The sequence below is a fragment of the Coturnix japonica genome, unplaced genomic scaffold (assembly GCF_054131305.1).
Source record: "Coturnix japonica strain WE unplaced genomic scaffold, WE-NBRP24 Scf044, whole genome shotgun sequence".
Lineage (NCBI taxonomy): Eukaryota > Metazoa > Chordata > Aves > Galliformes > Phasianidae > Coturnix > Coturnix japonica.
Window position 1 is genome coordinate 1,039,268 of NW_028188947.1, and position 17,333 is coordinate 1,056,600.

At 40.1% G+C, this 17,333-nt stretch overlaps 1 protein-coding gene across 5 annotated transcripts; it reads left to right on the forward strand.

Moving 5' to 3' along the window:
* Positions 1-2,009: 2,009 nt before the first annotated feature.
* On the forward strand, positions 2,010-17,261 carry LOC146752531 (obscurin-like). Of its 5 annotated transcripts, none has more exons than XM_085531698.1 (14): positions 2,010-2,130; positions 3,033-3,304; positions 4,000-4,262; positions 4,473-4,737; positions 5,722-5,988; positions 6,625-6,894; positions 7,532-7,797; positions 8,427-8,693; positions 10,453-10,720; positions 11,216-11,277; positions 11,481-11,600; positions 12,811-13,006; positions 15,450-16,646; positions 17,087-17,253. In XM_085531698.1, exons 8-13 carry the CDS (start codon positions 8,661-8,663, stop codon positions 15,527-15,529), a joined length of 759 nt encoding a protein of 252 aa, XP_085387824.1. In that variant the 5' UTR covers positions 2,010-2,130; positions 3,033-3,304; positions 4,000-4,262; positions 4,473-4,737; positions 5,722-5,988; positions 6,625-6,894; positions 7,532-7,797; positions 8,427-8,660; the 3' UTR covers positions 15,530-16,646; positions 17,087-17,253. The 5 variants fall into 5 exon arrangements, with proteins under 5 accessions (XP_085387824.1, XP_085387825.1, XP_085387822.1 ...); XM_085531696.1 differs by having other exon boundaries at positions 2,011-2,130; positions 15,447-16,646; positions 17,087-17,252; XM_085531697.1 differs by having other exon boundaries at positions 2,011-2,130; positions 6,625-6,785; positions 15,447-16,646; positions 17,087-17,252.
* The last annotated feature ends 72 nt before the right edge of the window (positions 17,262-17,333 follow it).

The following is a 17,333-nucleotide window of genomic DNA, read 5'->3' on the forward strand; positions in this document are numbered from 1 at the left end:
GCCCTTCAGAAGGAAAGGGAAATAGCAGCACAGAAATATGGTCTGATTCTGACATAAATAAGTGCAGACCTGGACAGTTAAAAAGGATTGTGTGATGTTCAAGGGATTTTGAAGCAAAGACGTCCCCTAGGTAAGATTTGTGGCTGACATTCCCCATACATTGTGGGCACACAAGCTAAGGAGAGACTAGTGATGAGCATGCAGAGAAGCCAATGATTCAGACAGGTTTGTAGTGACATGACACTGTAGAGTTCTGTCTAGTTCTCCTTGGCATAGTTTGGAAAATAAAGATGAGGAGATTGGTGGTAACCAGTATGGCTTCCTCAAGGTCAAGCCATGCCTGACAAACTTGGTGGCCTTTCATGATGGAGTAACAGCATCAGTGGATAATGGGAGAGCAACTGACATCATCTACATGGACCGGTGCAGAGCATTTGATCCCGTCCTGCATGACATCCTGGTCACCAAACTGGAGAACAATGGTTTTGATGGATGGACCAGTTGCAGGATAGGGAACTGTCTGGATGGTCACACTCAGAGAGCTGCAGTCAATAGCTCAGTGTCCAGGTGGAGGGTGGTGTTGGGACCAGTGTTATTTAACATTTTTGTAGGCAACATGGCCAGTGGAATCAAATGCAGCCTCAGCAAGTTTGCAGATGACACCAAGCTGAGCGGTGCTGTTGATGTGCTAGAGGGAAGGGATGCTACTCAGAGGGACCTGGACAGGCTGGAGAGGTGGGCCCTTGGCAGCCTCATGAACTTGAGTGTGGCCAAGTACAAGGCCCTGCACCTGGGTCAGGGCAATCCCAAGCACAGGCACAGGCTTAGAGGAGAATGATTTGAGAGAAGCCTTGACCCTGAGGAGAAGAGTTGGTCTGGAGGGAGGTGTCCCTGCCTATAGCAGGGGGACTGGAACTAAATGACCTTAAAAGATTCAGTCAGTTCTATTGTTTTTCTACCCTTAATTTTGCTTGAAAGGTTTTAGAATAAATGAGATTCTGGTTTCCATGAAAACTGTTTGCAGGGAGCTCCATTGTAGCTAGTAAGTCTATCTTTAAGTTCAAGGGCAATAATGCATTGACTGTGTTGAAGAGAGAAATGACTCAGGAATGGATGATGGTTTAGAATAAAACATAATCCTACTTATTTTCTATGCAAATATGTGTAAGGAAAAGATGCTGCACTCAGTTCTGGAAATACCCTGACAAATATATCTCTAGTGTTTCACAGCTGGAGATATCAAGATTGTTAAACCACTGGAAGATGTGGAAGTGAATGAATATGGGAGTGCATCTTTTGTCTGTGAGATTTCACACGATGAGGTTCAGAGCCAGTGGTACAAAGATGACAACAAGCTGAAGGCTGATGACAACATCAGAATGCAGCAAGATGGTAGGGTGTAAGAGGGGGATCTTTCTCCTGAGTGGGGGGTGGGTTGGAGATCAAGCATTTAAGACATCTGAAATGAAGTGAAGAGGGTTCAGAAGGGAGTTCCCCTTTTGTTTTGGGACTGAGGTTAGGGTGGAACAAGTGACATGGTGGGATGCTTAGTGTGGGAAGTGTGATGCTATCCCACCATCCCACACTGCCGGGAGCAGGTAGGAAATGAGTGCAGTTATTTCCAAAGTGGGGGTGAACAGGGCAGTCAGTTCTCCTCTCCAGAGAGGTTTTGTCTGACAGTGAGTGTGATTCTTCTGTATCAGGTACTTTGAAGGTGACGACGGCCACATTTGGTCAGTCCTTGTAGAAGCCATGTTTAGATTACACTTTGGTGGGGATGTGGACGTGGGGGAATGGGTGGTTTCATTGACATGAGAGAACAGGCAGTGATGCTGTGAAACCAGATGGATGATGCTCAGCCTGGCCATGTGCCTCAGAGCTCTTTGCTCAAGGAAGCCAAGTGTAGTTGCGGGTTTGCTCTCAAGAGCACAGTTTGGTAGGGATGAGCTGGTGGTTGGACTAGATGACCTTAGTGGTCTTTTCCAGCCTTAGTGACTCTGTGGTTCTCTGCTTCAGGAAAGACCTACTCGCTGACTTATACACGTGTCCAAGTCAAAGATGCAGCAGAAATAAAATCTGTAGCAGAAAAGGCAGAATCTCGTGAATCTTGTGTCCATCTTACAGTGAAAGGTAATTATGCTTCTGATGACGATTTTGATTAAATTATCTTATATTATAAACGAGCTAACATCCTTTGCTTTAATGTCAAGGAAGTTAAACACCACCAGGACCTTTCACAGAAATAAAAACTCCTACCTACCTACCTTTCTGCCCACAAAATATCCAGCTTCTCTTTTGGAATTTACTTTTGCTAAGTAAAACAGATTATTTTCTTAGGAGGTTGATTTTCTATGTTTAGACTTCAGATTTGTGTTTGAACGTTGAGGGATAAAAAACATAGCTTGACTTTTTCTTCATTTTCTCTTGCTGTTTGAAAAGAACACAGGGTTTTGTTTTTTTTTTTAATATATACAATGTTAGGGTATATATATGATGTTAAGTGTTACAAAGAAAAGGGAGACATTTGAATTAGCACACTACTTAAGAGTTCAGTCCCCAGCTTTACCACTGTTACAATTATAAGGGCAAGAACTTCCTGGAAAATGAATTTCTCCTAAGTAGAGTCATTACATTTGAGCTACAGAGACCTTTACTAGGAGAAAACTTGTTGTTCAGAGCTAAGTTGCTGTATTTAACCAAAGTAATTATCAATGTCCGTGTTTCATTGAACCTCTTTTCCATTTCGTAATGCGAGGAGTTTGATATTGGGATGGGAAGGTCATGGTTTGATTTAGATGTTGGACTGGGAATCAGAAGATCTGGGCTCTTTTCAGGTTGTCAATCTTATTGACTGACTTCTTAACAACATTCTTTTCTTTCTATTATTTTTTAATGATGTTTCAAGGCATTCTGAGCTGATAGGTGTAGTGTTCATGTGCAGTAATGCTGACGTGACTAAGTAGGGTGATAATGTAAGGGTTTTTTACATTCCTTCTAAATCTCTGCTTTCTCTTGTTCCATCCTTCTTAAAGAGCAATCCATTAATCTAGTAAAGGAGCTGTGTGATGACTATGTGACTGAGCCTGAAAAAGCCAAATTTGAATGCGAGATATCCATTCCTTCTGTGAAACCTCCCAAGTGGTATTCCTACGTGGGGAAGTCTTACAGGCTGGCAGAAACTTGATTATGCAGCAAGAAGGCACCATCCACCAGCTGATCATACCGAAAACCACCACTGATATGACAAGCACCATTCAGTTCTCAATTGGCAAATCAAAATCCACAGCCAATCTGCTTGTCAGAGGTAACATATCCTGGCTTGGTTTACATCATGAAGATGAAGAATTAATTAACGTACAGCCTTCCTTCACTGGGGTCTTTGAAATATTTTGTGTGTGTCTGGAGGGTCTGCTCCATTTCCAGTTCAAAGTCGTTGGACACTAAATGAGACAGCTGCATCTCAGTAAAAGATCTGTTTGAATAGCTGTGATGTGCTTACTATTCAGATCTACAGAGCTGAGGTTTTGTCCTTGGCTATACCAAAGAAGTCAAATCAGGTGAAATGAATTGTATTTCTGAACTAGACAAGGTTAAGTTTGGTAGCACCTAAATTTGATGCAGTTTGTCATTGATTTCATCTGAAAGAAACTTGCAGGCTTTTTATCTGCTGTTGTCCCCAGCATAAGAGTCTCCATTCACATCCTGAAGTATTTGTTATATTTTCAACTCACTCTTATTTGAATAAAAGCCTCAACAATTTGGAGCAATTTAATAAGCACAGAACAAGAGCTGGACCTTGCATTTGGTAGATAATATACAGTATTACTTTATAGAAATGTAGTCAATGGCATTCCCTATAGACAATCGTTTGTTTTATCTTTAGAGTCGTTCAAAGAACCATTGTGAACTTGACATTAATTGGAATGGAATACACGCAAGAGACTTTCCTCTTCTTCCAATTGTCCTCATCCTTTCTTCTCTTCCACCCCTGCTTTGCAGATTACCATATAGAAATCACCAGGAAGTTGGAGGACAAGACAGCTTTGGAACGTCATTCTGTCATCCTGTCCTGTGACTTCAGGCCTTCTCCAAAGGTTGTTAAATGGTTCAAAGGCCACACACTCATCAAGCCCTCTGAGAAGTACAAGATCAAGAGGGATAAGCATTCAGCAGAGCTCAAGATTCTGAAGCTGAAGCCCGATGATGCTGGTGTGTACAAGTGCAAGGCAGGAATTGCAGAGAGGCCACGCTGACAGCTGAAGGTATGAGCAGGGAGGGTGGCCTCTTCCATGTCCTATTTCACCTCAGATTTCTCTTCTCTTGGTTGATTTCTGCCGTTCTCTCCTGCTAACTTTATAAATGTATAATCTTCACTGAGAAGATTACACAAAGATCATCTAGTCCAACCATTCTACCACATCCCAGTATGATTTATAGTAACAGTGGTAACAGTTCACCTTGTTTCCCCACAGCCCGCAATGTAGAAGTAACGAAGCACCTGCAGGATGTAGAAATTGAAGAAGAGAGCTCTGCTGTCTTCTCCTGCGAGCTGTCCCATGATGACGAGGACGTGGAATGGTTCCTGAATGGCAACCTCCTTTACACCAACAATTACAAGGACATCAAGAACGTTGGCAATTGCTGCACACTGACAATGAAGCAGGTTAAGCCTGAGGATGCTGGCACAGTGACAGTGAAGTCAGACAAGGTGTCAAAAAGCGCACCTGAAGGTGATAGGTGGGTCTGATCACACCCCTCCTGGATGTAAGAGATGCTAAAGAGCTCCAGTTCATTCTATTGTGCAGCAATCCTGCTTCTAAAGCTGACCTCTATGGGGTGACAAGTCATCAGAGGCTTTCTTCCAGTGGAAGGTTCCATTGCAGCAGATATCAAGGAAGGAGGATGGTTTTGGTGTCCTGCCAAAGCATTCCATTGCTTTTTATCATCATTTTCTTTAGCACAAGGAGAGTTACAAGAGCAGTTTCTTTTACTGCTTCAGTGCCATGCAGTGTCAATGCTGTTGTCTCCAAGGATTTATGACTGCAGGGAGAGATCATTCAGTGTGTGTTTTGCCTCTGGGATGACTAATGACCAGGCTGTGAGCAACCTGATCTAGCTGTGAATGTCCCTTTTTATTGCAGGGGAGCTGGGCTAGATGGCCTTGAAGGGTCTCTTCCAATTCTAAGGGTACTGTGATTCTAATCTGCTCTCCCCAGCAATTAAGCTCTTTTACTCTATGCGCTCAGAGTTTGAAGGATTTCCTCTTTCTCCTTTCTTTTGCATTTGGTGGAAGTTTTTTCCCCAGTATAAACATCTGATGTGTGAAATAGAAGATAGATAAAAGGAGTCAATAAAACAGGAAAATCAAAAGTGTTCAGCAGCTTATCCTCTTAATCCTGTGGCCTGCTGTATGAGCTCTGCTCCATGTGAGGGCAGTGCCAGCTCTCCAGCTTTAGAAGAGCTGCATCCCAATTACTGCATATGATATCAGTCCCACCCAAGGCAATGCAGGCTGTCCCTTCTGTTCCCTGTATTCTCCTACTGATTAGTTCAGAATTACATAAAGTGCATTCAGTCAACAGACATGAAACCGCTTTAGGTTCTATATTGGTGTCGTCAGTGCTGGTAAAGATTTATTTATCCCTCTTTAAAAATCTGAAAGCAACTGGAAATGTCTCAACTTCTGTATCACATTGTTCTGTTTTGCCCTTTTAATTGCAGAGAAGCCTGCTGTCTTCATGAAGTCCTTGGATGATGTTTTTGGTGAGGAGCGGGGTGTGATTAAATTGGAATGCGAAGTCTCTAAAGAGAAGGTCAAACCAGTGTGGAAGAAGGACGGTGTTGTGCTCACTTCTGGCAACAAGTATGAGCTGGTACAGTCTGGGAAGACCCTATGTCCCCTTATCCATGACTTCGAGAAGTCAGATGCAGGTTTCTATACCTGTGATATTGTCCGTGATGTTGCCAAATCAAAGGTCGGCATTCAGGGTAAGTACTGTGGAAAGTAAAGGAGTGCTGAAAGCACATTCAGTGTCTTACACCTATTCCCCCACGAGCCTTAATAGTTTCTACAATAGAAGTGTATTACTGCAATTTAGCACAGTGATGTCTGGAAAATTCCCATTGCTTTTGATGTAAATGTATCTCATTTTACCATGAAAATCACCAAACACATCAAGAATGTCCTGGAAATATTTCCTTTCTAAACATCCCTAAAATGGAGAAATGGTTTGAACACCAGTAGGGGTAGGATGGTAACAAATTAGCTAATAGAAACATTTAATTTCTTGTCATAGGCAAAACCCTTTTTCTCACGCAGCATCCTAGAGTTGTCCTCTCTGTTAGGTTGTTCCCTCTGTAGCTCATTGAATCTTCATTCTGCTCCATGGACTGAGCTGCTCTAATTGTAGTTCTTCCAGAGCAAAGACAAGAGATTCACGTCTCTTTTTTTTTTTTATAGCTTTCTGGTAATTCTGAGTGGAGAATGTCTTAGAGAATACATCAGTAAGGAATGCAGCCATGTTCTGCAAATCCTGAGTTAAAACACCAGTACTGCTACTCATGTCAGTCACAAATGCCTTTTCTCCATATAAACCTCATACTAACCTATCTCTTACCTTCCAGAGCTGAATAGTGGCATTACCAAACGGCTGAAAAACACTGAAATCCAGGAGGGAGAAGATTGTACTTTTGAATGCATTCCGTCCCATGAAAGCATTGATGAGTTCAAGTGGACACTGAATGGAAGCAGAGTGGAAAGTGGTGGGCAATTTAAAGCTTCTAACGTGAGTCGGAAATATACTCTCCTTATCAAAAGTGTGACTCCTACTGACGCTGGGGAAGTCGTTTTTACTGCCCGTGGTCTAACCTCCAAAGCCTCTCTGTCTGTGAAAGGTAATGAGATGGGAGAGATTCTGGGGTCTGATTCCTTCAACTGTCTTCTGATAAGATTGTCATGAGAGCTAACTCATAATATGGTTAAAGTGAATAGCAACCTTCTACTTGAACCTCGAAGCACTGAGAATTTCTCTTAAAAATAAGTAAAAGGAGGAAACATTTTACACAAATGTGAGAACTACCCAAAGCACTGGGGTAGTGTTGGAAATGGGCATCTCACTACAGCTTGTTCCATTAACAGTAAATCAGGAATGCTCTGTTGAGGGAACTGTGGGAGCAAATATCCTCTAAGTATAAGCTGAAGGGATGGCCTTCACATCATCTAGCTGTACAACAAATTCCTATCTAGAACATGTGCATCTGAGAGCATCATCCGAGGCTCCCAGTGTGATGAGTGGAGAGAAGAAAGAGGCAGTTTTCAGACATGGTTCATCATCCTCAATTGGGTAGATTTAAGAGAGAATAAATGCTGCCTGGAATTCTATTGTCTGTACTTTGCAGATTACTGCTGGCTGTAGGATGGCGTCTGTTGCAAGTGCCTCTCTAACTTATCTCCAGCATGTAGATGCATGTATTTTGAGAGAGGCATCCTACCCTAACTGTATGTTACTCAAAAAGCAATGTTTTCTTCCAGGAAAACCTACTGAGGTTTCAAAACAGCTGGAGGATAAGACAGCAGCAGCAGGACAGGACATCAGCCTGAGCTGTGAGCTGTCAAAACCGGATTTGAACATCAGGTGGTACAAGGATGGCAAAGCAATCAGAAAAAGCCAGAAGTACGACTTGCAGCAGGAGGGAAGTGGGCCATTCTGATCATCCATGACTCTACTGCCAAGGACAGTGGGGAGTACCCCTGTGAGACAGAGGACTCCATAACAAAAGCCAGGGTCACTGTGCAAGGTGAGTTGAAAAGCACACTGGGGATGGCATGTAGAGAAGTCGAGGTAAATATCTGCAGCCTGTGGGTGATGTTTTTCTCTTCTCTTTCCTTGAGCAGGATCAATTCTTAGTTTTCAGAAAATATGATGGATTAAAATCTTTTCCTTAAAATAATCTGGAAACCGAATGATTCTCCAGTGTGATGTGGATCTGGGCAGCCTGGTCTAGTGGTTGGTGGCCCCTTGACAGGGGGTTTAAAACTAGATGCTCTTTGAGGTCCTTTTCTTCTCAGGCCACTATATGATTCTGTGATCATTCTATGGTTCTATGATCTTGGTTGTTAGTGAGCCAAGAAAAGATGGCAATCTGAATTAGTCTATATTGAATATGTGTAATCAAAACTATATGCAGTTGATCAGATGAGATCCTACCAGCGCATGTATAATGGTATTGAACTTTCCAGATATCTACTGGAATTATCAAACCTATGTAAATGGGTGGACTCTGTGGTCTTCTTAGACTCTTTGCATCTCTATGTGATATTCTGAAATGAGGGCAAAGGAGATTCAAGACACCTCTGTATGCTTGGGACTTGTTGGGGTAACAAATCCCTTTGTCCTACACCCACATCCTTTTTTTTTTCCTTCCAGAAAAACCTAATTACTTTATCAAGGAACTTTCAGATGTGAAAATTGAAGAAAGTGGAAGTGCACTTTTTACATGTCAGAGCGAGAAAGCCGCATCCTTCGTCATATGGAGGAAAGGCATTGCTGAGCTCAGGCCTGGCAGGAAATACAAGAGGGCACAGAAAGGACAAGACCTGCAGCTGTGCATAAAAAATCTGGAGAAAAGTGACAGTGACGTGTACACCTGTGACATTGGTGATGCCCAGTCCAGAGCCAAGCTGGTTGTACAAGGTATGTGTGAGAGCCATATGACTGCGCATCCTGTTTCTCCACTACCAAGACATTATCCTGGTAGAATTTGTACATTTATGGCAGGTCTTTGGGGCTGCAGCTGTCTGGCCTGAATAGCGGTTCACAAGCCATGCACAGAGCAAGCTGCACGGAAAGGGAAAGAGCTACCGACTAGAGCAGTGCCATTGAGAACTTTATGTATCATTTAAAAACCAAAAATGCTGATGTACGGTGAGGCTGGTGACCCAGAAATCAGTGTGAACTTTCTATCTCTGACCTTTCTGAGTTACAAATAGTCCTCCAGAGTTCTAGGCAAAAATTCCCTTATGCTGCATTCTGGGTAGTTGTCACGGTTTAAACAAAAATCTACCTGTGTCCATGACAGGGGGGCCACAGGCAAGTGAGGTGCTAGAAGGAGCTGAACCTCTGTCCCAACTACTTCAGAAGCAGCCCAAACCCCCTCATACACAGCTAAGATCTCCTTCTCAGTTGGAGTGTAGCACTCCTCAGACCCCTTATATGCTCGACTCCAAAGTCCCGGGGGTTGGCCTTGGGTTTCTCCTAAAGCTCTTTGCCACAAACTCCAAGTGGGACCTTTCTCTCCAGCAGCAGTGTAGAGGATGTTCTTTACATCCTGTCCCGTCCGTACTGGCCCCAAGGCCACGGCACGGGCTATCTCTTGTTTTACCTGCTCAAAAGCCTGCTGCTGCTCAGGACCCCATGAGAAATTATTCTTCTTCCGTGTTACCTGATAGTGGGGGCTCACTATGTGGCTGTAGTTTGGGACATGCATTCTCCAAAAGCCCACTACTCCCAGAAAAGATTGGGTCTCTGTCTTGTTGGTGGGAGGAGACATAGCAGTGATTTTGTCAGTCACATCTGCTGGGATGTGTCGATGCCCATCTTGCCATTTTACACCTAAGAACTGGATTTCCTGGGCAGACCCCTTCACCTTGCTGCGCTTAATGGCAAAACCAGCTTGCAAAAGAATTTGGATTATCTGTTTTCTTTTCTTGAAAATCTCTGCTGCTGTATGGCCCCACACGACAATATCATCAATATACTGCAAGTGTTCGGGAGCAGTAACATTGTTCATGCTTTATATGATGTTATGATGTGGAATACTGATAGCAAAATTACAAAATTATTAAACCATGACACCCTGGTATTTTTCTTTTTTTTTTCTTCAATATTTTTCTTTTTTTTTTTCTTAAATATTTTCCTTTTTACTATTTAAATGTTATGGGCACATCTTATAGAAACACAAGGCTGTTTACAAAGAAGTGCATGCTGTGTTGCTGTATGATGAGCAAGATACATCTATTCTTCATCTAGCAGGAATAGTTGCTGAGCCTTAAGAACAGTTTCAGAAAGCTTTGGGAATTTGGGCATTTTCCTTGTTTCTGCAACACAAAATGAAAATTTACGCTGTATACAAAGAAAAGGGGAGTCCAAACTTGTACGTTAAATTTGAAGGAGATCAATCTGGGGTAATATTTAAAAAAAAAAAAAAAAAAAAAGGGAGCGTGGTCATCAAATACTATAAAATATATTAGCTGTTACTAGAATGCCACTTATCTTCCCCCCATACGAATCACTGTCATGTTGTATGTGAATTTGTGAGGTGGGTTTTGAAGCTGAAATTAAAAACTTCTTGTATGGCTGTCTTCATAGTGGCTATCCAGACTATGTGTAGAAATAACAGCTATTATGTAGTCAGCTATTCACCAGTTTTAACTGATTATAAATTACGTTTCAGGGTGGAGAACATAGCATAGTGCCTGACACCTGTGTTGATCCTGAGGGCATTCTTGATTCTGTGCATTATGATGTCATGGATATTAAAGAGCAAGCTGAGGCAGCACATAGTTCCATTGTATCCCTGGAGGACCCGAAGGAAGGTATTGGCTGGTTTGAAAAGCATCTGGAGAAAACTAACTTTGAACTGATGGAGACCAAAGAAGAGCTAACAGAGAAAAACACCAAACTACTTAAAACTGAAGAAGAGCTGATGCAGAAGAACAGAGGTGAGTTATGTGATGTGAAAGGTAGAAGACAGAAATAGTTCATTAATCTAAAAGAGAAATAACCAGTTTGAGTAGGAATTAGAGGAGATGTTCTACCTTTGGAACCATAGCCTGTAGATAAGTGATAGTTTGTTCCTTGTGTATATTCAGGTTCAGCAATTCCACGGTTTTTGGTTATTTCTTTTCTTTTTTTCCCCCCCTCCTTTAAACTGCAACTAGCAGCTTTACGCTTTTGTAAGTATGGGGTTAAATGTCTATATCTTGATTTTTACTTTTATATTGTAATCTCTACTCTTCTTTATGTCTTGTTGATGCAATGTTTTCGTTCCAAGAAATATAGAAAACTTTTGAATCACTCCCAATAAGTGAAGACCACATGCAAATTAATTAATCTGTTCAAAAGCTACCTAAACGTTAGAATATCTGGAAAAATTGATTACTTAATAAACTATCTATTGGCTACTTATGTAATACAACCTTTTCTGTGTGTTACAGACTTTGAAATGCAGGTGATTAAATTGGATGAGTCTGTTGAGCAACTTAAAGAAGCAACTGAGGTAACTTTATCAAGAAGATGTTGTGTAAAATTGTTTTAATACCAACTTGTGGTAGCTTAAAATGCTATTCCAGTAGGCTCCATTAATAGATTTCTTACCGAGCTTAGCTTAACCGAATTTGCCTTTAATGCATTGTGTAATTCAGCTACTTAACACTACATTAGAAACTGATGACTGAATTTTTTTTATTTTTTATTTCCAAGAAAATGAATGCACAAAATGAAAGGATTCGAGAGCTAATGGACATCGTGGTGCAGAAAGATGACATTATTACAGAGCTACAAGACTTAAAATCTCATTTAGAAGAAAAAGTAAAAGATTATGTGAGTTTTACACATCTCCGTATCCTTATACAAAAAAAGGAAAACACTAATTCTATGCTTGTAATCAACACAATTTTGGAAAACTGATTTTCTGTATGTAGCTGGTACTCGCTTGAAATTGTAAACAATTCAAATTTATCTGAAGGTAGTTGTTGTTAACACAAACAACAAAAATATCAGTGTGTTCCACTATCTCCTGCCTCACACTCCTACATCAGAGGAAGAGCAACAGTAAAAGTATGTTGAGTAGAGTTGGAAGTACGAGTATGAATGGTCAGGATATCTCCACGTTCTATGCAGTCCATAAAACTTTATCCTGACTAATGTACTGCGAGCTACTGAATATGTGAAGACTAGCTTGATTAAGTATGTGTGCATACCACTTCTGGTGGTTTTTGTTCATTTTTTGATGTTTGGTAGCCTGAAGTAACATTTATAGTTAATTCTGTCACTCAGATCTCTAACCTTGTAAGCTTAGCAACTTGACCCTTCTTAGTCTTTGACTGTCTGCATCACTGCAACTTAGTATTTCCATGGTGTTAAAGCTGACTGTGATGAGTAGTCATGTCCTCACCTATTACTTCTTCCAAGAACAAGGCTCCAACTCTATCTGTGAGATTGTGTGGCCTGAACACTTCTGGGGCTTTTCTTTTCATAAGTTACTAAAGATGAATAATCAGTCCTTGGCAGTGCCAGCATGGCTTAACAATCGTCATCTTGTAAGTAAGGAAGCTTCACTTGTGGTCAAGGACACAATCTAAAATATGCGTGACAGAGCTGACTAAGCTTTAAGGTTGGATTCTATCTGTCACGATGAAAGTGATTTTAGCAGCTTAGCAGAAGTGTGATGTGATGAACTTGTATGAGAGCTGACCGTTTGCTCTTTGACCATGTTTGTAATTTTGTTGACTTCTTGGAAACAGGAAATTCTTTGATAAACTGGTAAACTCTTGATTGTGTGCAAGTCTTTTACTTTGTAACCTGCTAGGCTCTTGCTTTCCCTTGTATACTCTACCGAGTATTGCACTTGTCATTATCTGAAGGTGTACTTGTTCTGTCTGCTATTGAGATTTGTAACTGATGTCTATAGAGTCACCGGGTAAATATTTTAGCTGTATGGTTTTGTGTAAATATTTGCCTACAGAAGATTACTGAGACTTAAGTGCTCCTTTTGTTAAGCTTCAATGTAACTGATCTTATATCAATACAGGAAAAGACTACCTACCATTTAACTACCATTAAAGCAGAACCGGCAGAAGAGAACACTAATAAAGGAACTGAAAGCAGCCAATTTTCAGTGCTTTCAGTTAAAGCACTGAAACAAGAGAAAACTGAGTTGGAAGTGGGAAGAAAGCGCAGTAATGATGAAGATAAGCCTACTGTGGAAGAGCCACCTCCAAAGAAAGGTACAGTTTCTTCCATCCTTGAACAGGGTGTCTTCCAAAACAATAAATTGCTTCCTATTCCGGATAGGAAACAAAAGGCTGTGAAGCACGTTACCTTATGGTATAAGGAGAAAAGCCACTGTGTTAAACTGTAAATAGAAGTAACTGTTATGTAAATATCCCTTTTTCAGAAGGTCCTATGCTGTTCATTTTTGAATGCTTAAGAATAAAAGTTTTTTGCACTATTTTTTTACTTTTTTGCTGCTTTTTCCTCATCTGTTGATGAACTTGCAGATTTGGTAATAGTTTTAAAGCAGTTTCTTTAGGATTGTTTCAACTGCTGTTGCTGATCTTCTGAGTAGCATTAGCTGCTCAAGTGCTTTTGTTTGTTTGTTTGTTTTGTTTTTCCTGAAGCAACTATCAAAATTGTTGACGACCTGCTAATTGCTCGCTCATGGGCAATATTTGAGCAAAATGGTTTGGATAAGCTCTGATGCATTTAACTTCACTTCTGGGCACAGCTGAGCATCAGTGTTCCTAGAATTACGGAAGGCATATACAATGTAGAAGGGAAAATCTAAAACTTAGCTGTAGTCCCTTCCTTTCTTGTATTCCTCTTGCAAAATATGTGCAAGGGAGAAAGTCAAGGCCTTCTTTGGATGAGATGCTGTTCTTGGATGATTTGTCCCTGCTGCCTTTATTTGGCATAAATATTGAATCCTAATGTGACCACTGAATGGCATCACATATAAGCATCTTACCAGAGACTGAGGGAGGGATGTGGACTCCTCCATACTCCAAATAGTAGTGGGTTTGTTCTAATCATATGACCAAAGCTCTCATTTAAAAATTAATGACAGCAATGCTCCACATAGGAATTAAAATGGGTAGCTGATAGTCACAATGTCAGCATGAAGTTTTCGGTTAAGAAGTACTGAGTATTCAATCATGTTAAAATTTTCTTCTATTTGTGAGTATTAATAGCGTCCAATTTCAAAAAACTCTTAATATATATTCTTTAGCTGTGTTAAATATACACAGTAGAACAATGAGCACAGGTATGTTGTGCTGGTTCTTTTGTAGAATTAGTTATATAAGTAGCACGAGCAAAAGTGTTTTAGGAGATGCTAGGTTATCTCAGCTTCAAGTTCAGGGTCTTTACACCATTCTCTGAGCTTTTAGGTCTTGTTTCCTATGCTCTGTAATAATGCTTTTTCCCTACTTCCTGTGTAAGGAGCTTCTAGACTGAACATTACAAATCTTCTCCCTAGTCTTATTTATCTTGCTTTAGTGCTTGCTTGTTGTTTTCAGCATAAAGTGTTTAGATTACTTATAAATCATATTCCCCTCACTAGTGTTGCTGGGAGCAGCAATCAAAACCAAAACCTGGTTTGGGGTGGAATATGCCACTGCTGTTTCTTCATTATGACTTTTAAATCAGTTGAGGGCTGTATATAAAACTCCTTAGATGAGTTAAGAGGCTGTTTCCATGCAGTACATGTGAATCTGTATGTAATGCAGGCTGCACGTGGGTGCTATAAAATTCTGCATTGTAGTAATAAAAGGACTGTACAAGAATCACCATTGAATATATTGTTGTGGTGACCCAATCCCTAGTAAGTCTTGACTTATATTTATTTTTTTTAATACTTAAAGTATGCATATTATGGAATGGACATAACTGGATTCTAAAGCAATGATGAAATACAGCAGAAGTCGCTTTTGATAGAAAGAAAATGCATGTGATTTTAGCTAATTGCTCACCAGTTAAAGAAAAAAACAGCCCCAAGCTAATGGAATATTTATGGAAACTTGAATCTGCAAATTTGTACAACTTTACGAGTGAACTTCATATGCAAAAGAGTAAGTGTGGACAGAAGTAGGAATCCTCATATTTTGTTTAGAGATCAACTGAATAAGAGAGACAGATATCAACACTTAAGTGATCAACTTGTCCAGGGTTTTATCTTTCTTTTGAAAGTAAGAGGACTGTGAGTTGGAATGAAATTTCTTAGAGAACTGTTTATCTACCATTTAGATGTAGATGGAGTGATTCCTGGCTGCCTTATAGGGATTGCTGAAGCAGGGAAGATAGAAAGAATATAGCTGTGAATTATCTATCTCGTTCCCATGTTTCTTAAATCTAATTAGATTTTCTACTGGTGTGGAGTGGAAGGTTTGAGTAGTGCCATGGTAAAAGTGATCTTACAGACTGAAAACCTTTTGCTGTTAATTCTGTATAGAAATCTGAGGCACCTGATTACGTGTTCAGAGGACTTTAATTCCTTCACTAGTATCAAATACTATGTGATGTGAGGGCATAGCTTGCATATTACGACAGTGTTTCACTTAGAAGTTGCTACTTGGTGTTGTGAACTGCTATGTAATAATGATTTTAATCAATCTGAGCTACATTCCTTTTCCCTTTTTTTTTTGGTTTGTTTGTTTGTTTGTTTTACAGTAGTTGTAAATGAGAGAAAGAAAAAGAACACTGTAGAGCAAAAGAAAATTGAACACATGAAACAAAAGTGCTCCGCGTACTGAAAGGAAGTACTAGCACTGAGGGAAAGAACTGAAATCTTGGAACATCATTTAACTGTGCTTGAAGAACAATGCAGAAGAGAAAAAAATAAAAAAGAAGATTTCAGTAAGCAGGTAACAAGCCTGCGTATTGAGCTTTCTTTTTCTGAAGAAACAGCTGATGCCCTCCGTGAACAAATTCTGCAGGGTCAAGCTGACTATCGGGAAATTGCTTCTGAACTGGATGAACAGAAATCTATAAATATGACACTAGAAGACAAAAATGCCCAACTAACAACATAGAAGTTGCCAAAGAATGTATAATTGATAAAGTGTCACAAGTAAAAGAAATGCGGACCAAATTAGATGAATTATACAAATGTCACTTAGAGTTTCACGCCATCGGTACTGACTTTGTCAGTGTAAAGGATTCCTCAGACTCTGAAAAAGATGAGCCAGGGACATCTCAAATTAGTTCTGCATGCATTCAGTCACAGACTTCTTCCATCTCAGATCTTGTGCAGGACCTCTCCTTTAACTATAGTCTTGAAAGGATTTGGGAAGTATGCAGAAGTATTGTTGATGTTTCCTCACAAAAAAGTCAGCACATCAAAGCACTGCTTCAAGACAATGAAAACCTAAAGGCGGGACTGAATAATGCTGAAAATCATAATCGTCAACTTGTAATGAAGCTATGTGAGATTACAACTCACACTAGTCAGGAAGAAGATCTTGTGCATCAGTTACATGAGCAAATAGAAAAGAAAACTCAGGAGTTTGAAGAAAAGACTGCAGAAGATCAGAGAGTGATTGCAAAACTTCAGGAGGAAGTTGCCAACTGTGAGGTAAAAATAAGAGAGCTTGAATATCGCCTGGAGGCTTCCAAGACAATTGAAGACAATGTGTCAAAACTCAATGAATTACTTAAAGAAAAAGAATCTATTATTGTTAATCTAGAGACAGTTACAGCAACTCTGCAGGAGAAGTCTGCAAATGCAGACAAAAAGTTTGAAGAGTTAAGTAGCAAAGAAGCAAATCTGATTCAAGAAGTTCTGCAGCTTAAAAACAGCTTGGAGCAGATGAAACACTCTCTTCGGGAAAAGGAAAAGAGTGAAATGGAGAAAGTGCAACGTATAGAATCGTAAGTAACCACTGAGTTAACTTAGAGCCCTTTGAGAATGAACTAGAGTTAAAAATAGTTAATGGGAACATCCCTTCGACTTAATGCATCTGCATGCTTATCAATGGCCAAACTACTACTTTAGGATGCTTTGGTATGCTACTTGAGTTCCAAGGGAAAACAGGAGTGTGCAAGGAAATAAAGAATAATATGGGGATTTCTGGTGGTTTTGTTGTCCATCCCTCAGAATAGCATCTGAATAATTTATTGCTTCAGCATCTGATTATGAGAAGCAAGCTGAAATTCAAAAGTAATTGTTTAAATCTTGTCACTGGTCTAGATAGATTTAAGAGTCTATTTACAAATAGAAACCAACAGGCAGGGCATGGATTAAGCTGTAATTGCTGTTTCCATGAGATGTGTAACAGTAATGTTCTTTGTCTCTTTATTTTTAACATAAGGCTAGAAAATATTCTTTCTGAGAGTTCTGCCCTTGTACTGAATTTGAAAAAAGATTTGCAGAGGAAAGAAGAAGAGTATGCAGATCTAAAAGACAAACATTCTGATGCCAAGAAACAAATTCAGCAAGTACAAAGCGAGGTTTGTAACTCCAAAGCCTAAAACCTAAGTCTTGTGAAAAAACGCTGATAACTGGGAAGAAGAATGCTATTTACTTGAAGAGAAATAGACTAATTTCCAGAGGCTCTT

What these genes read in the sequence shown, in the direction of transcription:
- LOC146752531 (XM_085531695.1), top strand. Translation starts at nt 15,856, where the DNA reads ATGCGGACCAAATTAGATGAATTATACAAATGTCACTTAGAGTTTCAC. An exon ending in AAAGTGCAACGTATAGAATC is followed by an intron (nt 16,647 to 17,086) that starts GTAAGTAACCAC and finishes TTTTAACATAAG; the next exon opens with GCTAGAAAATATTCTTTCTG.